This window comes from Ceratotherium simum, chromosome 34, assembly GCF_057802395.1.
Source record: "Ceratotherium simum simum isolate JZ-2026a chromosome 34, ASM5780239v1, whole genome shotgun sequence".
NCBI classification, from domain to species: Eukaryota; Metazoa; Chordata; class Mammalia; order Perissodactyla; family Rhinocerotidae; genus Ceratotherium; species Ceratotherium simum.
In genome coordinates, this window is record NC_141933.1 from 5,552,604 (window position 1) to 5,578,377 (window position 25,774).

The following is a 25,774-nucleotide window of genomic DNA, read 5'->3' on the forward strand; positions in this document are numbered from 1 at the left end:
AACTAACTTCTTTCCCTCCCAAGCTGAGGACGACCTGGCGATTTCACTCTGGGCAAAGGTTTTACAGTGACCCCAGTGTGGCGAGACGGAGCCCGGAGCTCCACACCCAGGAGGGCAATACAAATGGTTTCTCTAGGGAGGCGGCGGCCGGGGAGGGGCCTGGGTGGGACTGGCCCGGGGCGGGACCCCAGCGGGAGAGGGCATGGGCGGGGCCTGACTGGAGGCGGGGCCTGGCCTGGGGGGTGGGGCCCGGACGGAGGCGGGGCCTGAGTGGGACAAGGCATGGGCGGGGCCTGACTGGAGGCGGGGCCTGCCTGGGGGGTGGGGCCCGGACGGAGGCGGGGCCTGGCCTGGGGGGTGGGGCCCGGATGGAGGCGGGGCCTGACTGGAGGCGGGGCCTGCCTGGGGGCGGGGCCCGGACAGAGGCGGGGCCTGGGTGGGACAGGGCATGGGCGGGGCCTGACTGGAGGCGGGGCCTGGGCTGGGGTCTGACCCGAGGCAGAGACAGAGACCCGGCTGGGGCCAGGGTCTCACCATCGCAGTCGGCCTCGTCCGAGCGGTCCTGGCAGTCGGCCTCGCCGTCGCAGCGCAGCCGCAGGTCCACACACTGGCCGCGCGCGCAGGGGAACTGGGCGGCCGAGCACACTGGGCAGCCCTCCTCGTCGCTCTGGTCGTCGCACTCGGGGAAGCCGTCGCAGCGCCAGGCCCCAGGGATGCAGTCGATCTCCCCGGTGGCGCACGCGAACTGGTCGGGGGAGCACGTGGGAGGCTCTGGGGAGGAGAGAAACCCCATCATGCGCCGCCCGCCCTGCCAAGACGGGGGAGACGCGCTGCATCCACGGGTGCCGTCCCCACAGTCTCCACTGCTGTGTGTCCTGCCTGCTGTCCGCCCCCTGCCCCCAGCCCACGATGCAGGCGCGGCTAGGAAGTGTTTGCAGAAAGAAGACATCAATTATCTGTTTTCTTTTCTTTTTACTGTGGAGGGCAAAGGGGCTGCCTGGGAACCTGAGCTTTAAGCAGCAGGCACTACACCAAGTAGAGCAGAAAACACTCTGGGCTGGGAATTGGGCCGTCACCGCTGGGAAGCTGCAGCAAACCTCCTTCCTCTGGGATCCTGACTGCCCTCCCACTGAAGGGAGCCTCCGCCTACCTCGGGGCCCTAGGCCAGGGTGTCAGTCCGGTGCACAGAATCTGTGTGCACGCTGGCCTGGCCACACCTGAGCATGCGCTGCACCCCCGTCAGGAGCCAGAGGGTCAGAAAACAGGGGTCAGCACCCACGCCTCTTACACGTTTGGTGCGGCTGGAGCGGTGGGGCTGGGGCTCTGCAGCCGGCCAGCATGCCCACTGGCACATAGGGGCTGGTGGAGGACCCGGGCACCTTGCTGAGGAGTCAGCTAAGGAAAGGCCAGAGGGCAAGGATACCATAGGAGAGCAGAGTGGGTGAGGAGGTGCGGGAAGGCTCCTGGTGGAGGGAGTCATGTAAGGCTGGGGAGCTGGGAGGGCAAAGGACAGGAGATGTGGGGCCACCTCCTACCACATGACTACGGCAAGTCACTCCACCCCTCAGGGTCAACTTCCCTAGCAGATGCCAAGTGTGGGCCTGACACGCAGTAGTGCTCACTGAATAACCTCGTTCTGGGAGCTGGGACGCGGACGGGGCACGGCCGCAAGGGGTCCAGCAGAGAAAAGTGAGAGGAACCCCTCAGCTTCGGGCTGCCTCCATTTCTAAGGGCTCCCATCACCAGCCCTCCCCTCCTTTGTGTGGAAAATCACAGGAAACTGAGGCCAGCCTCGAGGAGGCGACCGCCGGGAAATCAGCCCAAACTTTCTTTCAATGTTTAACAACAGTCCTCAACACCCTTGAAACCTGATTAAGAAAAAATGATTGATTTCACGCTGCAACAATGCCCGTAAGCTTTCCTACATTCAGAACCTGTGAGCCTCCCCCAGAACTGCCCAGTTCATGCTGAGCTGAACAGGGACATGAGACGAGGGGAGGGACGGGAGCAAAACTGAAAAGAAGGCCAGCTGTCCCCACTGGGCTCGGCCACCAAGGACACGCCAGGGACAGCAGGACCCCGGATGCCCAAGGCATCTGGAAGGAGCCAGCAATGGATGTCTGCACGCTGAGCCACCAACAAGGAACAAGCCCAGAGGCTGGCCACAGCCCACTTCTGAACTCCAGCCCCAAAGGCCCTGTGCATTTGAATGCTGTTTGAATTGACCCCCCAGCCAGGAAGAAGAGGGTCCACGGCCCTCCTGTGGGGCCAGCTCTGATTTTCCGCAGCGCCTGTAGTCCTAGCAGCCGTGTCGAGAAGGCGAGGGTGCGACCAGTGGGGGTGGGATGGACCTGGGGTTGAACCAGGCTCCCCTCAGCAGCTGTGCAACCTGAGGAACCCCCAGCCTCCCAGAGCCTTTATGTCCTTGTCCCTAAAACAGAAGCAGCCACCCTACATCACAGGCTCCTCACGAGGAGTAACCGAGATGGTGGGGTAAGAGTGAGTGAGTGAGTGTGTGTGTGTGTGTGTGTGTGGCCGCGCCTGGCTCGGGAAGGGCTCACACAGCGTTCGTGGGGGCGCTGCTGAGGATGCTGAAGAACCACAGGCTGTTCCTTGCCGGCTTGGCTCCTGCCACTTCACAGGAGTCCACATCATCTCCCGAGAACCTCAGCAAGCCCTTAGCCTGCTCTGATCCCCAGAGAAGTGGCTGGGGAAGAATGAAGACGGTATGCAGTAAATACACGCCCCTGGGCCGTGAGGATGGGGTCTGGTGTCCTCACGTCTGGAGGGTCAGAGCAAAGGGGGTCAGGGAGGACAGAGGGGCAAGTCCTCCGTGTGGAGGCCCAGGGCTGGGGTCCGAGGGAGAGCTGAACGCTCTGCGCAGCTCTCTCCACAGACCCCTCTTCGCCAGGGCAGCTTGGACATCTGTGGGCACTGCACGGCCGCTCTCAGGCCACAAAGCCATGGGAGCCCTGAGGCTGGAACTTGGAGAACAGCCACAAGGAAGCTCAGGGGGGTCAAGGGGGCTCTCACCAGAAGACTGCCACAAAACGTCCCCTCTGCTCTCGGCCAAGATCTCTGGGGCTCACAGTGCGAGGCAGGGCAGGAGAAAGCTCCAGAAGGATGGGCCCCATGCTCCTGCTCTCCAGGGACAAGATAAGCTGCTGTGAACAGGCGTCCATGTACTGACGGGCATGTGCTGAGCATCTGCTGTGTGTAGGACACTGTGGGTGTCATGGGGGGCAAGGACAGGATAAAGCCCGACCCCCAGGAGCTCAAAGAGGAGAAGGGAACTTGGGAGAATCCAGGGTCACCTGGGGGTCCCTGGGGTAGTGGAGAGGAAGCCCTTGGGGTTGGGCTTCATCATGGTGACAATGACAATCATCACTTTTTATTACTACTGCCATCCCCACGACTAATAGCAGATGGCATCCTCATGTGCCATGCGTCAGGGACCACATAGAGTGCTGTTACTTAATGCCTATCACAACCCCACCAGGTAAGTGCTCTCAGTTTCTCTATTTCACAGAGGAGGAAGTAGAGGCTCAGAGAGGGCAAGTGACCAGCCCAGGATGGCTCAGCTGGGAAGTGGCAGAGCTGGGATTTGAAAAAAAAATTTATTTTTTAATTTTATTTATTTGTTTTTTTCCCCCAAAGCCCTGGTGGATAGTTGTATGTCATAGCTGCACATCCTTCTAGTTGCTGTATGTGGGATGTGGCCTCAGCATGGCTGGAGAAGCGGTGCATCAGTGCGCGCCTGGGATCCGAACCCGGGCCGCCAGCAGCGGCGTGCACGCACTTAACCACTACGCCACGGGGCCTGCCCCCAGAGCTGGGATTTGAACCCAGGACTGCCTGACCCTAAAGCTAACATTCTTGATCACTCCCCATGCAGCCTCAGGGGAGGAAGAGGATCAAGGGCAGAAGGTGAGGAAAAGACAGAACTATAAAAAGAAACAGACAAGTCCACTACTGGAGTTGGAGATTTCAACACCCTCATCAGTAACTGACAGCTCAAGCAGAGAGTCAGAAAGGCTACAGATGATCTGAACAGCACCATCAATCAACTCGATCTAATTGACATTTATAAAATGCTCCACCCAACCACAGCAGATGACACGTTCTTCTCAAGCTCACATGGAATGTTCACCAAAACAGACCACATGCTGGGCCATAAAACACACCTGACCAAGGTTAAAAGGACAGAAATTATAGCATGTCTGCTCTCAGACCACAATGGAATTAAATTAGAAATAAGTAATAAAAAGATAGCTATAAAATCCCCAACTATTTGGAGATTAGACAACATACTTATAAATAATACCAGGGCCAAAGGAGAAGTCACAGGAGAAATTTAAAAATATCTGAACTAACTGAAAATGAAAATACAACTTATCAAATTTGTATGATGCAGCAAAAGCAGTGGTTAGAGGGAAATTCATAGCCCTGAATGCATATATTAGAAAAGAAAGAGGGCAAATGAGGAGACAGTCTGATTTGGAGACTAGATGCCACAGGGTCCGTGGTTTTAAAAGGATGCTGGGCAGTGACCTGGCAGGCAGAGAATCAGGTCCCTGTCCAGCACCCCAACAGAAAGTGCTGAGGTCACACCTACCACCACAGGTCAGCAGGTTCTGCAGGAGCACGAGGTGGACCGGGCATGAGCACCTTGGCGTCCCGTCGCCCTTGGCAATGCAGATGTGGGAGCAGCCGCCGTTGTCCCGGGCACACGGGTGGGCCGCTGCCGAGACAAAAAGAGGGAGAGGGTCAGGCTCTGTCTCCCACCTCATGACTGCAGCCCGGAGGGTTCTGGGGATGAGGGCCAGGCGAGAACTCACAGAACCTGGTACTCCTGTAGGCCAGGCCCCTACAGAGATCCTCCTGCTTACTTCTCAGGGTGGCCTACAGAGTCTGTTACTATTGACACTGCATTTTGGACATGAGGATACAGAGGGCGAAAGCACTTACAGAATCTTCCCAACATCATCCCCCGGCTGGTCTGCACCAGCTCCCACTGTGCCCACACAAGCACCCTACACTGCTCGCCTCTCTATCTGTCTCTCAGGGAGTAGTGGCCTGAGCGGTGGCCCCCAAAAAGATATGTCTGCATCCTAAGGCCCAGGATCTGTGAATGTGACCTTATTTGGAAAAAGGGTCTTTGCAGATGTAATCAAGTTAGGGATCTTGAGATGAGGTCATTCTGGATTATCTGGGTGGGTCCTAAATCCAGTGACAAGTGTCCTTATAAGAGACACAGGGGAGAAGGCCACGTGGAGGAGATGGAGGCCGAGACCGGAGTGATGCAGACACAAGGAATGCCTGCAAACACCAAAAAGCGGGAGGGGCAAAGAGCACCCCCCCCCCCAAGAGCCTCCCGAGGGAGCACAGCCCTGCAGACACCTCGATTTTGGACTTCTGGCCTCCAGACTGTGGGAGAACACATTTCTGTTGCTTTAAGTCACCCAGTTCATGGGGATCTGTTGCAGGAGACTAATACACATGGGCATTAAAGCAGGAGGGGTGCCGAATCCCTGGGGAACTCACACATTTCAATTCAATTACCCACATGCGCCCAACACCTGAACAGTAGGAAGGAGCCTGGGAAGGTGGCTGACCTCCCTTGGGGGAGAGGAAATGGAAGAAAACGCTTCACTCCACACCCCTGCCCCCAACGACCAATCACACAGTTGTCCCTCCTCAACCTTGAGGATCAGGTGTTTTAAAATGACAGAAGTCATGGTTTAGAGTAGAGGTCAGTAAACTTTTTCTATAAGCAAAAAAGTAATTAATTTTGGCTTTACGGGCCCCAGACCATCTGCCACAACTCCTTAAGTCTGCCAGCTGTAACACAAGGCAGCCACGGGTGACACAGAAACCAGTGGGCGTGGCTGGGCTCCAATAAAACTTTATTCACAAAACAGGCGCCGTCTGGCTGTGGCCCCAGGCTGAGGAGTGCCACCCTGGTTTAGGGGTTAGCTGTGAGATCCTGTGGGGAAGCAGGCTGGGTGACCCACGTCCCAGACAAACATGAGGGAGCTCACCTAAGGATTTCCTGCCTCTCCATGTCACCCTGGCCATCACACATTAGCGCTCACGGGGACGTCCCGGTTTCCAACCTCAAACCTGCCCACTAAATGTTTCCCGGCTCTCCTGTCCCTTCAGTTCCAAGGAAGTGCTGGCCAGTGCACCTGGCTTTCTGCCGATACCAGCAGGTCTGGACATTCATTGGCTCCACATTCACCATTCTGACCACTGCCAGCGATTCTGAAGGCCCGTGACACCCAGGAATCCGTGACTTCGCTGAGGATGGTATAAGGGGCCAGGCCAACACACACGTTCTAGACCATATCCATGGGGTGCCTCAGTTATCTGGAAGCTGTTTACCTAGCGACCTCACTTATCCAGGACCCAGCCGAGAACTCACGAGGACAGAAACCAGTCACCCAACAGTTCACACAGAAGTGACCGACTCACTGTGTTAGAGCTCACGCCCCCGGCTCTCAGATCCGAGATCCACGTGTCTGTACTTCACACACAATTCTACTGAACTTAGTTGCCAGTTTTTCCCCAACCCACCGGAGGTAAGACAGACAAAAGCCCAGTGGCTAAAACAGGGGCTCTGGCCTCAAATCTGAGCCCTATCATGTTTAGTAGCTGGGTGACAGGGAAGTTAATACCCTTTCTGAGCCCTACTTTCCTCAGCTGCAAAACAGAACTACTGTGAAATAACGTACATAATGTAATAATACACTGAGCACGGGGCCTGGGGGGCAGGAGAGTCAAAATGCTGTACGCCCAAGGAGGAGGCCCAGGGGAGAAGCTTTTCCACTAAGAGCGTGACACCTGAGCCGAGTGAGAGCCAAAGGATTAGTCAGGGTCACTCAGACAGAGAAGGAAATGGAAGGTGATCAGAGAGAGGGACACAAGGGAGCAGGGACGAGGCCAGCGGGAGGGCAAGGGGTGAGGGGAGGCTGGCAGGGCAGCTCCTGGGGCCTTGAAGGTGGGCAGACTGTGGGCATCAGCGGACAGGGACAGCAATGGCCCTGCTCACTGCTCTGTCCCAGCACCAAGCACCCAGCTGGCGGCCCCGTGTATTTACTGAATGAAGAGTAGGAAGACAGAGAGACAGGCAGACATGGCACACACACCCCCCTATATACACAGACAGCCATATATGGAGGGGTGGAGGAACCAGAAGTCCCTCTCTCAAGGCCTTGGGCACAGCCAGGCTGGGGTAGGCAGAATGCCCCCCAAATTTCCCACCCTAATCCCCACACAGTGGACGTGATGGGCTACCATGCCCGTGATTTTGTTGCCTTACATGGCAAAAGGGACTCTGCAGATGTGATTAAGGTTACTAATCAATAGACCTGGACTTAATGTAAATGTGGGCCAATCTAATTACTGGGCCCTTGAAAAGCAGAGTGGCTTCTCCGGCTGGAAGCAGAGAAGGACGTTGGGCAGGTTTGGATCTGTTACCGAGATGGAGGGGAGCACAGAGAAGGACCCGAGGGTCCTTTAGGAGCCAAGCGCCGTTCCCGCCGCTTGGCTCCTAAAGCCAGAGAGAAAACAGGGCCTCAGTCCTACAACTCTCACATCGGCCCAACCTCCTAGTTGCTCTAGGGGGCCAGTTCAGGGGTCGCTGTGCTCTGCAGATGCCCACTCTCCCCTGGGGGACCCCCGCACACACCACTGCCTGCCCCCACGTACAGAACTCCTCCAAGCTGATGTCCTCCACAGCGTGGATACTGGTCAGGTGGGCGACGCGGCCCTGGACGCGTGTACGCTTATCCCCGGTGGTTTTCTCCACGCGCTCAATCATCTGCTGCTGGCGGTCAATCCAGTAGAGATGCTTGCCCAGCACAGTCAGGCCCATGGGCTGCACGATGTTGGCATCCTCTAGGGTCAGGCGGTTGGCCCCTGCAAGTGGGATGAGTGCCCCCTGAGTGGCAGCTGACCTCCAGAGCTCGGCCACGCTTGGCTCGGGAGAACGGAGGGCTGCCGGGGAGCCTGGGGGATTCCGCGGTCTGGCCGGCTGGGAGCTGGGGCAGATTCACTGGAATCAGGCAGATCTGGGACCAACCCTCCAACAGACCTGCTCCCACCTGGGCTGGCCTCGGGAGCAGGGCCATAGGCCCCCACCAGGGACCCCAGTCACTAGCCCCCTACAAGCATGGTCCTCCCCTTCCCCCATCCCACCCCATTACATGGAAGAAAAGCTCATCCAAGTACGGACTCTCGCTCCTTTCCTGCACGGTGGCCTCCTGGTCTGAGGGAGCCCACAGCAGAGCAGTCAAGAGTATGCGCACTGGAGGCAGAGGGTCAGACTCCTGCTCCACCCCACGCTGTGGAACCCTGGACAGCTCACTCACCCTCTCTGAGCCTCATCTCCTGCCTCTGCCATTCGGGGATCATTTGGGACCTACATCCTGGAACTCACAGGTGGGACTATAGGTGGTGTATGTAAAAGCCTAGCACGGTGCCCGCTCACAGTGGGTCCCTGACAAACGTGGCCACTGCCTCTGCCATTACTGATGACAAGGAAGACTGGGCGTCCCTGGGAAGGTCAGCTGGGAAGGGCCACTGAGGGACCCGATCCCCGGGGAGGCCCTAGGCGCTTACCCGACAGGTCACAGCTTTCGATACGCTTCAGGTCCGCGTCCACCCAGAAGAGTTTGCCCAGCGTGTTGTCCACCACGAGGGCCACGGGGCGGATGAGGCCCGTGGTGAAGAGGACCTCACGCTCCGTGCCGTCCAGGGCCGCGCGCTCGATCTTGGCGGCTCGGTCCTGCATGTTGGTGAAGTACAGGTACCTGCGAGAGGGGAGCAGGTGAGCGACAGTGCTGCGTCTTGCCAGCTCCTCAGCCAGAATCGAGCAGGCCAAGCACCCGGTAGACAAGCCCTGACCCTGCGGGCATCCAATGGGGCTTTGGAAAGTTAACTGTCACATGGCCCCGGCCTCTCGGGGCTGGCCCCCGAGGCTGCAAGGTCATGCCCTATCCTGGATTAAATAGTGTCCCCCAAGAATTCGTGTCCACCCAGAACCTCAGAATGTGACCTTATTTGGAAACAGGGTCTTTGCAGTTGTAATTAAGCATCAAGATGAGGCCATACTGGCCCTAAATCCAATGCAAGTATCCTTAAAAGAGAGGAGAGGCCACAGAGACACAGAGAAGAAGCCAGTGTGACAATGGAGGCAGAGTGTGGAGTGATGTGAACACCTAGGTCCCAGAAGCTGAGAGAGGCAGGAAGGACCCTCCCCTGGAGACTCTGGAGGGAGCCTGGCCCTGCCCACACTTGACTCTGGCCTCCGGAACTGTGAGAGAAGAAACGTCTGTTGTCTTAAGCCCCCCAGTCTGGGGCCATTTGCTGCGGCAGCCCCGGGGACTTCGACTCGCCCCCTCACTCTGCAGCTGCTGAGAAGCCCCTGTGCCTGTGGAGGCCGGCCTCGGGGACGGCTCACTCGGTTCCTGAAGAGCCCCTCACATAACTAGGGCTTCCGCTCGCCGAGCCTCGTGTGCTGCAGGAGCTGGTACGTCGTCCTCACTTTTCAGACAAGGAAACTGAATCCCCGAGAGGTCACATCGCCTGCCTGAGGTCACACAGGCAGTAAGTGATGGAGGATTTGAAGTCAGGGCTGCCCGGCCCCAGGACCTGTGCTGGCTCTAGCCGTCTCCGGGCGGGAGCTCCATAAGCAGCGCCCGACATGATTCCCACCTTGCACGTCAGCCCTGCAGGTACTTGAAGATGGCCACGTGCTCCTGCCCCCAAACCTTTGGTGGCTCGGCTTAACGTCTGAGCTTCATGTCAGGTGGCTCTATGTCCCCTCCCACCCCAGTTATGCCCTTTGGGACCCTCCAAGGCTGCCAACATATCCTGGCTGCCCTCCCATCTAACAGAGAACCTGAGGGCTGACAGTGAGGGTGTCAGGGACCTTCACGGAAGGAAGAGGCTCCCAGGAGTCGAGGCAGAACCCAGTAAGGTAGTGAGCTCCCCGTGGTGGAACATATGCAAGTGAATAACCAGCCACCACCTGGGATGCTACGGAAGGGATTTTTGTATCAGGTTCAAAATCTATGAATTAGAACTTACACCCTTTCTGTGTCTCTCAGCAACCACCCCCCTCACGCTGTCCCTGTACACATGTCCTGTTAAGGCCATCCCTCTGAGTCTCTACTTTCCTGCTGTGACTGTGAATAAGCCAGTGTTCCACGTCCTGCTCTGGCTGCTATGGCGGGGACCCTGGGGAGCCCGATTGACTGGAATGTCGGGGCAGAAAACCCCTCCCAGCCCCTGAGAAGCTCACATTCAGGGAGGGCCGCCCGGCTCGTCCCAGCAGGGTGAGCACCCCACACCGCTCTGCCCGTCAACCCCTTGGGCCTCGCACCCTCGCTCGGCGTTGACGACGATGGCCCTCGGCTTGTCACGGTCCCCACGGAGCACCACGCCCATGGCGTCCCCGTTCAGCCGGTGGACGTTGATGGTGTTGGTGGCCTCGCATGTCCAGAAGAGCGTCCGGCTGTAGACGTCAATGCTGAGATCGTGGGGCTGCCTGTCTGGGCTCTGGCTTTGGCCCGGAGAGGTCAAAACGAAAGGCTGTAAAACAGTGAGAAACGGGCACCCGCTAGAGACATCGCATCACGGGAGGGCAGCAGCTGTGGCCGGAGGTCAGACACACTGTCAAAGCTGCACCGGGTCTGCAGACCGTTCCTTGCAAACCAGTTCTCGCCCACACGCCCGCTGGAGGGTGAAACAGTGATTCCAGAAGACTCGCGCCCATGAATCCAGATTTCAGGCCCACCCATCAGTGAATTCACCAGCCCGCTGTCAGCTGCCCAGACCAGCCGCGCCCATGCTCTCCTGGTCCTGTTCCTGCCCACGGAAGGACCGCCTGACGGCTCAACACTCAGCCCAGGATCACAGGAACCTGCTCAAGCATCGTCTCTCTTCCTTCTCATTTCTTTGAAATTTGGATTTTGGATTAAGACACTCAAATCATGTTGTTTTTTAAATTTAAGGTGCCAGGACAGAGGTGTACAGAGCAGAGGTCCACCCCTCACAACCCTCTTCCCTGAGGGAGAGAGGCCAGGGGTACCAGGCCAGGAGAGGGCGCAGGGAGGGGAGAGGGCGCAGGGAGGGGTGAGGGTGCAGGGAGGGGTGAGGGTGCAGAGAGGGGTGAGGGTGCAGGGAGAGGAGAGGGTGCAGGGAGGGGAGAGGGTGCCAGGAGAGGGTGCGGGAGAAGAGAGGGTGTGGGGAGGGGAGAGGGTGCAGGGAGGGAGAGGGCGCAGAGAGGGGTGAGGGTGCAGGGAGAGGAGAGGATGTGGGGAGGGAGAGGGTGTGGAGAGGGGAGAGGGTGCAGGGAGAGGGTGCGGGAGAAGAGAGGATGTGGGGAGGAGAGGGTGCAGGGAGAGGAGAGGGTGCAGGGAGAGGGTGCCGGGAGAGGGTGCGGGGAGAAGAGAGGATGTGGGGAGGGGAGAGGGTGCGGGGAGGGGAGAGGGTGCAGGGAGGGGAGAGGGCGCAGGGAGGGGAGAGGGCGCAGGGCCAGGAGAGGGTGCTGGCATGACTCACAGTGCATTCTGGGAGTCCTGGGGCCAGCCGCATCTCTCAGTGCCAGTTTTCCCTGTCACACTCTGTGGGTCTCCACCCGGGAGAGTCTCCTGAGAGCTCTGCCCTGGCTCCATGCCATCTGCTGTGTCAGGGACGAGCCCTGGCTTTTGGAGCCCCTGAGAGAGAATCCTTTCAAAGGTATGTTGTTTCACGAGCTGATGCAGAAGGAGGGGAGCCCGGAGTTGTCCCTCATAGACAAGAAGCCTGATTCCCTGGTGGTTCTGGTCCCCTTGGGTTACCCCAAACAACTGCATCAGGTTCTCAGGTGACCTGACTTGGTGCAAAGGGGGCTTCCCAGAGTCGCTGGGCTGCTGCCGCCAACACTTTGGAACAAAACTCCCTTCCTCTGAGAAGGGAATCATCTTTAGAAGATTCTCTGGTCACAGCTCAGTGCAGATTTTCCTTATCTACCTCTTGTCAGCAGCTAGTAAAACAAGAAACCTCCCGGCGGATGAGAAGGGGCTTGCAGCCAAAAGGAAGCCTCCTTCCCCTGGCCCAGCCTCTTGGCCCCAGCTGGAGAGAACTGCCAACCCCCTACCCACCACACACACAGCAGCCTCCAGTCCAGCCCTGCTGGGAGGCTGGAAAAGGGTTACTCGTGTCTCTGCAGGTAACAACACGCACATCCCCGAGGGCTGTGGGCCCTAGAGCCAAGCATCAGCTCCAACCAGACACATTCCTTTCCCCAAAGCCACAGAACTCTCTGGCCCAAGACCACAGCCGGGGGCAGCTGTCGGGCTGGGAGTAAAGGGAGATTCCAGCTAGCCCGGCTGGAATGGGGCTCCCTGGGGAGGGTGGGTCTGTGGGATTTTGGCATAGTCATCAGAATAAGAAATGCGCATGGGGTGAAGGGGCAGGCTGCCATGTCCCTTCCCAGGCAGATAAAAATGAGACACACTTGACACGGCTGGCCAGTTTTGTAAAACCTGAACTCCAATTTTAATGTAAGTAACAACACCTACACCAATGCAGAATTTCTTAGTAGAATCCTATTCAACACCAGCATCGACACCCCTCCCTCCTCACCAGTACAAAGTGGTACTTGGCCAGTGGGAATGTCCCCAGCAGCGTCTTCACAACAGCTCAAAGGGGATGCAAGTCAAGAGTCCACCCATGGAGAGATGGATAAGCAGAATGTGGTTATCCATACAATGGAATATTACTCTGCCTTAAAGAGGAAGGAAATTCCGATGCCTGCTATGATGTGGATGAACCTGGAGGACATTATGCTGAGTGAAATAAGCCAGACAAAAAGACAAATGCTGTGTGATTCCACTTACAGGAGGTCTCTAGAGGAGCCAAATGCATAGAGACAGAAAGTGGGATGGTGGGTGCCAGGGACTTGGGTGGGGAGGAGGGGGTGTCAGTGTGTAATGGGGACGGTTTCAGTTTGGGAAGATGAGAAAGTTCTGGAGACAAATGGTGAGGATGGCTGCACAACAATACGAATGCACTTAATGCCACTGCACTGTACATTTAAAAATGGTTAAAATGGTAAACTTTATGTTATGTATATTTACCACAATAAAAAAAATAAACAGTTAAATAGGAAAAACAACTTGGCCAAGCAGATGATAAGTTAAAACATCATCCTGGGGGTGGTGTGCCCCCAAGAAGAATCACAGGCTAAGCCGCCAGAGGGTAGAGCTCAGCTGACAAGAGATGCAGGGAGGGAACTGCACGGCTTCCGAAATAAGTGGAAACCCAGAAGCTGTTCCTAAAGGTCTTTTTCTTCAGTCTTTCTCCCCCTTTTGCCGGACACCATAAAAGAACGCCTCTCCGATGAGACTTTAAGGCAATTTGCACCCAGTAACTTTCTCAGCAGGGAAGGCACAGTCCCTCAATTAACACTCTCTATTCTCCAAAGGACTCAACATGGCTGTCAGCTGCACAGAGCAGAGCGGGATGAAAGGAACCCATTTCCACCATTTCTACCAGGCTGTGCCCCCACGGCGCTGATGATCACAGCTGCCCAGACACGGCTGTCACCATCAACCCAGGACGCAGACCTCAAAGGACGACTTGTTAACTTCACATGGTCGTCGCCAGATGAAGTATTTTGTCGACAGCGATGCCCAGCCCGTCCAGACAGCATGAGCGCCCAGCTCGTAGGGTAGGGAAGAGCCAAATCGACTCTACAGACACGAAAATCATCTGGAAATCTCCACCCACAAGCATTCCTCTGCGCGGCTGTTCTAACGGTATCAAGACTTCCTGTGACCATGTAAGCCCCTGCACTGACCACTCGCTCGAGAAAGACCGGTCGGTTCTGTCTGTGGCTTTTGTAAAAGCAGTCTTTGGATCTGGCACCATGAGCCAGGCAGGTCCGCAAATTCCATCCTAATGGAATGCCAGTCACGGTTCCCTGCCACGAGGGGATGCCGGGAGCACCCTGAGGCCGCAGCAAGAACGTCCTCCTGGAAGAGGTCACAAAACCTAACCCAGAGAAGCAGTCAGTTCTGCTAGAAGGCACGTTTTGAAAATGCCTATTTATTGCAATGCAGTGACGTATCAGGGACAATCAGAGCATAACACGGATTTCGCACTTGCTAATGTGCAATCTCATCCTCGAGAAACACCAGGTGAAGGGAGAGACCTGCACCCAGCACGGTGCCTTGTAGGACACACACACACACCCCCCGCCCCCACATCCTCCATCTCCCGTGCGCCGTGAGCCGCGCCAGCCACACTGGGGTTATAACTTTCTGTCCCATTTCAGACCATCCTCCTTCCACCGTTTCTCAGAAACCCACAAGCCACAACCTTCTGACGCCCATGTCCTCAGCCAACTTCAGGTCTTTTAGAGGTAAAGCCCCATAGTCATTGGACCATCCAACATGGGCAAAAAGGTGCTCTGAATTATTAGGTTCCTACCTTATTTTCTAACGTATCACTGGTAGAGCCTGAGTGTTGTGCGTCTAGCCCCCTCTTCCCACAAGCCCTGCGGTTTGCACTGTGTGGTTTTGCGTGGGTGGTGATTTTTAGGAACGCGTATATTGCATTACAGCAGAACTGACTATACAATTCCTACGCAATAAAGGATAAATCTAGAATTACCAATAGCGACTATCTGTGCACAAAACCACTGTGGAAAGAAAAGAAATCCTGCGGGGTTTGCCCCTCCCACCCCCACTTAAACAACTGTAAAATCCAGTTTCTACATATAATCACTGTCTAAGGGGTTCACACCACTCAGGTTTATGCAATGACATAACTGGAACCCAAGTCATTGTGTACCCCAAACCACGCTCTGCTGGCACCCCCTCTGCTAAGAAAAGGGGGCGCAGCCTGGAAACCGCCAGGGCAAGCTCCTCACGGAAGTGCCCCCACGTCCCCCCAGGTACACTTGCCTGGGTACCATCGTCCTTGGCTCGCTTGATGTTCTGGCGCCCGTCCACCCAGTAGATGAACTTGTCCAGCGGGTCATAGTCGATGGCCTTGACATTCCGCAGCCCGTGCAGGGGCAGGATGAGGTCCGGGCTGTGCTGGTCATCGGGGATCATCCGGCTGATGGCACATTTCTGGCTGAACAGCAAGAAGGCGGTGGGCGCTAGAGTGAGGCAAGCAGAGGAGGGGGCCGCGTGTCAGCCTCCGGCAGCCGAAGAGGGCGGTGGCGGGATGGACGACATCCACTTTACGGTAAAAAGTAGATTTGTGTACGCACCCACTAGACGTGCGCGGAAAAAAGGCGGGAAGGACATGAAGCTATTTCTTGGGGGTGGACTAGGGGGAATTTTACTCTCCTTGTTCCGTGTGTTTCTGCTGTTCCAATATTTTACGAGTGCCTGTGTTATTTTAAAAATAGACATCAATTTATTTTTAAATTATCAAGACTGAAGACAAAAGTAAGGGTGGTGAACCCAAACTCCCACCCACAAATGGTCGCCGTGCTCGGGGCTGTGCAATCTGCCATATGGCTCTATGTGCCCAAGTGAACTGCTGAAAACTGGCAAACTGAACAGTGACACTGGGAGGGGACCCTCCTCTGGGGTGTCACTGAGCAAAGCTGCCTGGGTTCAGAAACTGCGTCACTCAGAACGTGTGGGAGGCCACCAGTTGTAGCTGCTGTCAGAGAGTTACAGCTGGGCGGTGTGAATCCAAGGCACGGCCCCAGGTCTGCCGGCCACTGGAGCGGGGACCCGAGTCTCATGTGTCCCTCCGGGCAGTGGGTTACCTGCACCTCCACTTGACCCCTCAAAGAATGGCCCTTAGGGGGTGGGGACCACAGGGAGCCCAAGAGTGGGGCATCCCAGGCTGTGGCCCCAGGCCCATCGCGTACCAGCTCAGGGCCCTGAACAAGCCCTTCGGAGCCTCTGGTTCCTCATGTGCGTGACCCGGATAAGGAGGACCGGCCCTCCCAATGCCCGGGGCTGCACGGGGCTCAGACGAGGCCCCAGACGACAGGGAGCTTATCAACTGTCAAGGCTGCTCCGAGGCTGAGTTATGATCGGCTCTCTGCTGATGTCACAGAAGAAAAGCCCGCCAACAGGACACACCTGTTCTCCCCGTGGGCGCGTGGGAAGGGCGCTCAGGCTCTCTGAACCTCACTCTTCTTATGGAAATGAGAGCAAAAGGCCTACACTGCAGAGGATCATGGCGAGGATTACGCAAGTGAGCGTAAGGCCACACAGCAAAGGGTCAAGAGCAGGACTCTGGAGCCAGCCTGCCTGGATTCAAACCTGGTTTGTACCTTACCAGCTGTGTGACCTGAGGTGAGTTACTGTGCATCTCTGTGCCTCAGGTTCCTTGTCTGTGAAATGGGGACAGTGATCCTCCCTACCCTATTAAAAGGCACTTAGAACAATGCCTGGCTTTATAAGTGAGTGCTCTCCCCCAGTGACTGGTTTTCACATCCAAAGATCCTCCCATGGAATGTGCCAGCTGAGAGCTTGGCCCAATTACTTGTGTCTTGATGAAGCAATAGGTGTTCCACCCAAGGTAGGCCATCAAGGAGCATTACAGCATGTGCAGTGCACAACCTGCCCAACTGTCCATGTGCACCAAGGTATCCCCAGATAAGAAGCTCCTTTCCACCTTATCCCCCAGAGCCAAGCTGATCTAACATGGGGGTGAGGTGCATGGGGAAAGCGAGGCACTTACGGCTGCAGTTGCGGCTAGTGGGGTCCAGCGTGTAGTGTGAGGCACAGCTGCAGCGGTGGCCACCGGGGACGGCGAGGCAGAGCTGCCCGCACTGCCCGTTGCTGTGCATGCAGTCGTTGAGGCCATCCTGGCGGGAGGAGTGGAACACCAGGATGTCCATCACGAAGTCCAGGTGGCCCTGGATGAGGGTGCGGTTCCGGCCGCTGGTCTTGTCGGCCCTCTCGATGCTGTGCAGGTTCCAGTCGGTCCAGTAGATGTAATCACTGTACTGTGTCAGGCCAAAGGGGTGCGGGAGGTCGTCAGCAATCACAACCCGCTCCTGGCCTGCGTGGAGACACACGGGCATGGCATCAGCCACGGCACAGCCAGGACACGCAAGGGCGCCCTGTTGGGCAAACCAGTTCAACCTGCCGCCAGCCTGGCAACTCACGTCAAAGCCACAGAGCGTTCGACCACTTTGGAAAACGGGCGAGATCGACCGAAGCTGGACGTCCACCTACCCTGTGACTGGGCAAGTCCGCTCCCACACAGCAAGAGACATGCACGCAACGTCCACCCAAATAACAGACAAGAATGTGCACAGCAGCAGCCGTCTGTCACAGCCACAAGCTGGAAACGACCCAAACGTCCGTGCACGGTAGAATGGATAATATAATGGTGGATCTTCATAAAATGGAAATGAGGCAGGGATAAAAAAGAACGTGGGCGAATCTCATAGTCATTAGATTGAGTGAAAGAAGCCAGACACTAAAGAGCACGTGCTGTAGGATCACACTGACAGAAAGTTCTAGAACAGCGAAACTGGCACATGGAGATAGAAGTCAGGGCAGCAGTGACCCCTGAGGAGGATGGTGGGATTGACTAGGAGGAGGCACAAAGGAGCCTTTTAAGGGCTGGAAAATTCCTTGCCTTGATCTGCGTGGGAGCTACATGGGGTATGTTGTATGTATGAGCATCTGCACGTAAAAATCCTTCGACTTGTTTACTTACAGTTTTTTTTACTCTATATATATGTGATATGTCAATAAAAACTTTAAAATACAACTTTAAATAAATCTTCATCCCGTTCAGCCCAGCAGTCTGGGGAGGCAGCTCACCACAGTGGTTGGAACCAGGCTCTGGAGTCAGCCTGGACACCCCGCTCCCCCCCCGATCAGCATGTGACCTCGGGAAAGCCGCGTAAGCTCCTTGACCCTCAGTCTCCCCACCTGCAAGATGGGTATTCTTCAGAGTGCCCGCGTGGGTATCCAGGATACTGAAATGTGATAAATTGTGACAAAGCGGTCAATGAGACTTGTGATGATGTCGTGATAAATACTCAGTGAGATGGTGCATGTAAATGGTCATAGTGCTGGCACACAGTAAGCGCTTGGTAAAAAGTACATGCAGAATAATACCCCCTAAGAGACGCCCACAACCTCATCTCAAGAACTTGTGCATATATTACCTAACACGGCACAAGGGACTTTGCAGGTGTGATTAAGCTAAGGATTGTGAGGTGGGAGATGGTCCTGCATTGTCTGGGTAGACTCAGTATAAGCACAAGCGTCCACGTAAAAGGGAGGACGAGTAAGAGAGACCGGCAGATGCTACCCCGCTGGCCTTGAAGATGGAGGAAGGGGCCACAAGCCAAGGAATGCAGACGGCCTCTAGAAGACGGAAAAGGCAAGGGAACGGACTCTCCCCTGCAGCCTCCGGAAGGAAGGTAGCCAACACCTTGATTTTAGCCCAGTGAGCCCCATTTGGGACTCCAGCCTCCAGAACTGTAAGAGAAGAACTGTGTGCTGTGTTAAGCCGTTAGATCTGTGGTCATTTGTTACAGCAGCCCCAGGACACTCACACAAGCTGGTGGTGATTTTTTACACTCCCAGATCAATTTCAGGGAAACCACCCCAACACAGACATTCACCCAGCACCGTCACCTGGAACGCTGGTGCCACCCTACACGCCAGCAGCGGAGGACTTGTGAAATGAACTGTGCGTGGTCTAACCATACGACAGAGCAGCCGTGCACTGAGCACAGCGATGCACACCTACTGGGGGATGCGATGGGGAACACCCCGGCTCAGAGCCGAGTGGGACAGCGTGCAGCGAAAGGGGTACCAATGGGAGCCGAGCCACGGGGCACGGAGAGTGTGCAGGTGACACTCAACAAGGGCTCTCCCTCCCCCAGGCCGTGCTCTCCAGGTCGTCACTCGTCACACTGTGTGTCGTCTGAACACAAGTATGCTCTACTTCACAGCAAAAACGGTGCCAATGAGAACACGTTCATGACATGAGAACATGCTCGTCACATATGGGAGTAAAAGAAAGCAGGATGAAATTTATATGCATGGGCCGGCCCCGTGGCTTAGTGGTTAAGTGCGTGCGCTCCGCTGCTGGCGGCCTGGGTTCGGGTCCCGGGCGCGCACCGACGCACTGCTTCTCCGGCCATGCTGAGGCCACGTCCCACATACAGCAACTAGAAGGATGTGCAACTATGACATACAACTATCTACTGGGGCTTTGGGGGAAAAAAATAAATAAATAAAATTATTAAAAAAAAACAAAAGAAATTTATATACAGCATGATGACAAAATGACATTTTAAAAATTCTTTTTAAAAAGTGAAAAAAATCTTCAGATATTAACCGTTAAGGATATTTAACTTAAAAATCAATTAAAAAGATTTGGGGACTGAAAGAAATATGCCAACATGTGAATACCAGTTATCACTGAGTGGTGCCATTCTGGATAATTATAATTTTTCTTCATATTTTTCAGAAATTTTCTAAGTTGATTATTTTATCTTTAGGAAAAAAAAGTTATTGAATAAAGACGCTCCCTGACTGCCTCCATCGCACACAACCCCTGCCCCTCGGCCCTGGCCTGAGAGTGGACAGTGTTCCAACAACCATCACTGTAACTAAACGCTCCGAGGGCACCTACTGTGTGCCAGGCTTGGTGGAGTGCTTCCTCCATATTATCTCATTTAATTCTCACCACAGCAGCCATATGAGGAAGGTACTATTAGGGACCTGAGGCACACAGATGTTAAGTAACTTGGCTAAAGTCACACAGCTGGTAAGTGGCAAGGGCAGGACTACAATGCAGACAGTGATGCCCGAGGCTCGTGCTCCACACCCAGCTCTACCCACACAGACACCGTTACCAATCATCCTTCACTCGCCCGGGGCCTCACACCCTATTAATGAAGAGCTCAGTGAATATCTGTGGCATTAATGGAGAACGTGCTGCAGCAGAGTGACAGTCAGGCCCAAGCACATGGCCACCCTCGACCTGCAGGGTCATGCGAGTGTCGAGGGCTCTCCCTAGCTTTTGTCCAAATGTGTCCTCATTCAGGGTAATTAGTGAACTTGCTGATTTCAGGCAACCACAGCTGTGCTGTGACTGGTGTCTCATCTGGTGGCGGCCTCTCGGAATCCACCGCGGGGCTGGGGTGGTGGTCTTGAAGACACATTCACACCTTGCCGTTGGCCTCATGAAGCAGGACAGTCGGCACGCAGGGTGGGGCAGCCCGCCCCAAGCAGAAACCAGGACGTGGGGGTTCTCCCTCCAGCTCGGGCCACACAGTACCTGGGATCAGCCCTTCAGCTCACCTCTGCCTCAGTTTCCTCATCTGTAAAATGGGCACATCTACGCCCACCACAGGTGGCAGCAGCAATGATTAGGAAGGAAGCCAAATCCTCCTCATTGTACAGGGTGGCCCCATCACCTGGTGTGTCACCCGAAAGAGCTAACATAACCACTCCCCCCCAGCAGTATGGAGTCCACAGTCATGTGTCCTGGGTTCAATCCTGTCCCCACTGCTGGGTGACTTGACGTGAGTTTTTTTTTTTAACCTAATCCCAGGGCGGTGGGTGTGGCCTGTGAGTGGTCCCAGAACAATGCATAGCACACAGTAGGTGCTCAGGGTTGGAGGGAGACTGAGTGCGTGGCTCTGGGGTCTGAGTGAGGCTCTGCGACCTTAGGTAACTCCCGTGACCTCCCTGGGCCTCAGTTTCCCCATCAATGAAAACCTGCGCCATGTGGGGTAGGGTCAAATTAGAGTCCTGGCACATGGCTTGGCTGGGACCCGGCACTTAGTAGGCGTGCAGGAAACAGCCGTCACCCGGGCCTCTGTTGACACACCTACAGCAATGGCACCAGGGGTGGAAAAGGACAGCCCCCGGGGAGGGCGAAGGTGGAGGAGAACTCAGAGGCATGTCCACACCTTCTGTGGGGCCTGGGGACTCAGGTCAGAGGGCACAGGGCAGCAGGGGCTGAGAGGTAGCCAATGCCCAGGCCCCGGGAAGTTCCACCCCTGCAGGGCCGACGCCCTCCGCCCGGCAGGTCCCCGCCCGGCCCTCACCCAGCATGTTGGACGACTCGATCATGTTGGTGTCCAGGTCGGTCCAGTAGAGACGCTGGTCGGCGTAGTCGATGGTGAGGTCGTTGGCCCGGCCCACCTTGTCCACCAGCGTCATGCAGTTGGTCCCGTCCATGAAGGCCCGCACGATCCTGGGCTTACCGCCCCACTCGGTCCAGTAGATGTAGCTAGAAGACACGGGAGCAGGGTGGGGCGGGCTCAGCTGCGTCCACGCTCACCGCAGGGCCGGGGACACCGCCGCCGCCATCTCCCCGGCCTGGCCCTCCCCATCCCAGAGAAAGCCGCATCAATGACATTCCTCCAGGAAGCAGGGAAGGGGCGAGACCCCTGAGCCCCCACAGTCCCAACGTCCCTCCGGGGCTGTCACTGTGCCACCTCCTGCCCCCTGAATTCCCGCAGCAGATCACCCGCACAGTAAGCATCGATACCCCGTTTACGACACCAACCGGGCACACAGACAGGTGACCGTGTGACAGAACATCCAGGCTGGACTACTTTTGTCAGGCACAAACGCTGACTAGGGGCTGGACAGGCTGCCAGGGTGACTGCGGGGGTGGGGACCAGGATGAAGGTGGGCAAATCGAGGGTCCAGTCCCGTTACTCAAAGAGGGCAGAAGACAGGACCCCCGCGGCAGGTGGGCCTTGTGGGGCCAGGATGCACACAGCTCTGCTGCCCCCAGCGGCTCCCCCTCCCTGTTTCTTCAGCAGCAGCAGCTCCAGAAAAGGAAACTCATCTTCTCCTTCCAGGACTGTGTACGTTGTACTTGTCCCCTCGCTAAAACCTGGACCTCTTGCTCCCTGTTCTGCCATCCTGAAATCTTTCCTTCCCTAACAGAGCATGCAACAGGCAGGGTATGGGGTGCTCCACACACACCACTGAGGCTTTATGGGGGGAGCGCTGTGTCGGCGGCACAGAAAACCCCAGGGCAGCGGCAGACTCTGCTCTGGCCCCTCCGCTCTGGCCCCAGCGCCCGGGCGGGGCCCCCAGGCTGCTGGCGGATTAAAGCACTCGCCTCACAAGGCGGGTCTTCAGCCACAGCTAAGCAGCCTACAAGAAGCCTGGAATCTGAGGACCTCAGACCGCGCTGGGACAGCAGAGTCTGGGGACACGGGGAGGGAGAGCCTAGGACAGGAGCCCGAGACAGGACTTCTAGGCCCAGCCCTGCTCTAACCAGTCACGTGACCGTGGGTAACTCACTCAGCTTCTCTGAGCCTCAGTTTCCGCATCTGTAAGATCCAGGACAAAGGTATCCACCCCCCGCAGGCCCCTGGATGCTGCAATGCGACAACCCACGTGAAAATGACCAGCACAGTGCCCGATACAGCGGCTGCCGTTCCTTCTTTCTGCTCTGTGCCTCGGTTTCCCCTCTGCGAAATGAACTAAATGACCTCCAAAGGGTCCCACGGGCCCCGGCCACCTCAGGGCTAGTGGCGGTCAGTACTGCTCTAGGCACAGAGTGCAACTGGGCAGCCACCCACCGCAGCCCAGGGTCATCACCTCGCTGGCTGATGTCGAGAGGTGGGAGGGGACAGGGACATGTGTGCCGGACGAAAACGGCCCTTACCCTTTGGTGGGGTCCAGGGCCAGCGACCTCGGGTTGTCCAAGTCCCTCCACACGAGGACCTGCCGGAACTGCCCGTCCAGCCGGGCCACTTCAATCCTGTTGGTCCCGGTGTCGGCCCAATAGAGGTTCTTGCCCATCCAGTCGACGGCCATGCCTTCCGGGTAGTCGAGGCCAAACTCGACCACGTGCTCCACGGAGCTGCCGTTCATGAAGGCTCGGCTGATGGTCTGGGAGCGGGAGAGGAGGAAAGGGCCACCGTTAGCAACCTGCACTTCCGCAGACACCTGACCGTGAGAGGCTCAGCCCCCGGCAGCAACTGCCGATCACATCTGTGGCCAGACAGCCAACATCTGAGAGGTTTTCAACGAACATCTGAAATGCAGCAAAATACAACCTTCCTAGGAAAACAATTTGGCTGTATTTATATATATATGTATTATATATATATATGCAATGAGCCTTAAAAAGAGTTGTATCCTTTCACCCAGTAATATTCCTCCTGAAATTTTATCCCAAGGAACTAATAAAAATACAAAAAGTGAGGAGTTACTGAAAATACAATAAAGGCTTTACACACACAGATGTCATTATTGTGGTACTGTTTAGAGTTGGGAAAAGCTGGAAGCAATCAGAACATTTAAAATAAGGGAATGGGGCCGGCCCTGTGGCTTGGTGGTTAAGTGCACGCGCTGCGATGCTGGTGGCCCGGGTTCGGATCCCGGGTGCGCATCGAGGCACCACTTCTCTGTCCAGCCTGAGGCCGAGTCCCACATACAGCAACTAGAAGGATGTGCAGCTGTGACACACAACTATCTACTGGGGCTTTGGGGGCAAAAAATAAATAAAATCTTTAAAAAAAAAAATAGATAAATAAAATAAAATAAAATAAGGGAATGGTTAAGTATAACAGGGAATATCCGTACAATGGAATATTTTATACATTTAAAGAACTATGTTAAAGAGTTTATAATAGGTTAATAAAATACCAGTTATAAGGTTAAGTGAAAAAACCGAGATACAGAATTCTATGGAGCATAGGACTGTGATTATGAGAAATACTAACACAGGAAAAAAAAAAACAAAGGAAATACCCTGACATGGCAGCAATGGTGGACACGGTGGGGTTACGGGTGATTTTTACTTTCTTCTTTATACTTTTCTATTTCCTTCTTTCTACAACAAACCCTTATGACTTTTAAAATCAGAATATCTTTAAGAGACATGTAATAAAATTGGTAGAATAAAAGAAAGATGATAAAACTGTTTCCGTTGTCCAACACTTTAGAACAAGGGTTAGCAAACTTTTTCTGTAAAGGAGCAGATCGCAAATATTTTCAGCTTCACAGGGCACACGGATCTGTCGCGGTAACTCAACCTAGTGGCACAAAAGCAGCCCGTGCAGACAATCCATAAACATAATGGGCGTCACCGTGTTCCAGTAAAACTTTATAAAATCAGGAGGCTGGCCCCCGGACCAGTTTGCCAAACCCCGCTTTAGAAGACGAAAAAGCCTTTCCCCGTGTTTATCCAGGATGTTTATATTCGTACCGTGAATGAAGAAAAAGCCTGCTAGGCAAGAGAGCAGTGGTGAGGGAGTGGGTGGGGAGAATCTGAAGACAGTCTCGATTTTTAACAACGTTTCACGGATACACGTGTCCACTGGACCTGCTCATTGTAATCATTCATGTTTGTTTATTAAAATAGGTTCACTAATATTTTATTGGCTTGAATCAAGTTACAATAAATATTATATTTCTTTAAAAAAATTTTTTTTAAGGCTTTGAGGTGGTACCATCCCAGGCAAGGTGTTCACAGGAGAGCTGTGCGTGTAGGACCCCGAGCGGACAGTACCTTCAGGCTGACGTCTGTCCAGTAGATGTGGTTGTTGGAAACGTCGAAGTCCAGCGCCGAGGCCTCCTTGACGCCTGTGAGTGGGATGGCCACGTCGTTGTTGTTGGTCTCGAGGGAGATCCTGTGGATGGCGGCTCTGCTGGTGAACACGAGGAAGGCCTCGGGGACGATGCAGGTCTTCATGTCGCTCAGCAGCTCCAGGCCGATGGGGCAGCCACACTTGGTGGCGTGGGGCGTGAAGAAGCACAGGTGGCTGCACCCCCCGTTCCTGTCCGCACACGGGTTGGTTCCTGGAAGGAAACACACAGGCTCTCAACATCAGCAGCCCAGCAGAGGGGGGTGCACTCCATCCACAGTCGTGTGTGGCTTTATTTCTGCCAGACGTCAAATGGCGAGAGTAGGTGAGATGACGGAAACCAAGGTCCTGCCCTGGTGCGGGGAAGGGGCAGTAACGATGGAAACAAGGGCTGGCTCTGGGACCAGAGCATCCCAGTGCGTTTTAGCTCCTTCTGTCCACACAGTAGCCTGGGAGGATGCCATGAGGCAGTGATGGGACAAGTCACCCCTCCCGGGGCCTGGACTCCTGGCCTGCTGACTGGATTGGAGCCTGAGATTTCACCCAGATGGTTCCTCCGATTCACTGACCCTCTCAGCAACCTTGAAAACTCAGACTCGCCCAGGACGGCCCATGGTACCTCTTTTTTCTAAAGCAGATGGGACTTAGCACGCTCATTTATTTTTGGCCAGCCTGTTAATCTCATTCATCTACTGGAATGCTGCTAACATTGGCTTTAATTTCGTGTTAAGTATTTCGACTAAAAAAAGAATGCTTTTCCCCATCTCCCTCAGTAAATCCTGAGATAAGAAACAGAAAGAGAGAGAGGACTTGGGGGGAGGAGGAGAGAGAAGCCCAATTTCTCAACTTTAAATCACACTCCATGGATACATCTTTTTTCTTATCTCTGGGGTTTTACTTTTTGTTTTCTAAACAATCACTCACAGGGAGGCCTCGCTGGCCACAGTGGATAACGAATAAAAGGCGACCAGCAAAACTCAGCTTGTCGATTCCAGCATCTTTGTATCAGGAGGGCAGCTTGCGACTAGAGGCCTTTCCCAGCGACACAGACACACTGGCTGCTCCGTCACCTCCACCGCCTCGCCTCCAGGCCTCTGCTCAGCTGTCCCTTCTGCCAGACAAGCCCTGCCCCCCCCCCGGCTCCCTAAATTCCAAGCTCAAATTATTTCTGTCGTGTTTTAAAGCCAGGCATCCCCTAACGTCCCA

At 55.3% G+C, this 25,774-nt stretch overlaps 1 protein-coding gene across 3 annotated transcripts in view; it reads right to left on the reverse strand.

Annotated features, from left to right (window-relative positions):
* The window catches only part of LRP5 (LDL receptor related protein 5), a 109,917-nt gene that overhangs the window by 11,347 nt on the left and 72,796 nt on the right, over nucleotides 1-25,774 (reverse strand). For all 3 annotated transcript variants that reach the window (XM_087422526.1, XM_087422525.1, XM_087422527.1), the window contains 10 exons: nucleotides 24,493-24,782; nucleotides 22,642-22,868; nucleotides 21,059-21,243; nucleotides 16,708-17,031; nucleotides 14,958-15,157; nucleotides 10,388-10,596; nucleotides 8,623-8,813; nucleotides 7,711-7,920; nucleotides 4,616-4,741; nucleotides 535-771 (listed from right to left, as the gene is read on the reverse strand). In XM_087422526.1, coding sequence (XP_087278652.1) covers nucleotides 535-771; nucleotides 4,616-4,741; nucleotides 7,711-7,920; nucleotides 8,623-8,813; nucleotides 10,388-10,596; nucleotides 14,958-15,157; nucleotides 16,708-17,031; nucleotides 21,059-21,243; nucleotides 22,642-22,868; nucleotides 24,493-24,782 — 2,199 coding nt within the window. The remainder of the gene's footprint in view (nucleotides 1-534; nucleotides 772-4,615; nucleotides 4,742-7,710; nucleotides 7,921-8,622; nucleotides 8,814-10,387; nucleotides 10,597-14,957; nucleotides 15,158-16,707; nucleotides 17,032-21,058; nucleotides 21,244-22,641; nucleotides 22,869-24,492; nucleotides 24,783-25,774) is intronic.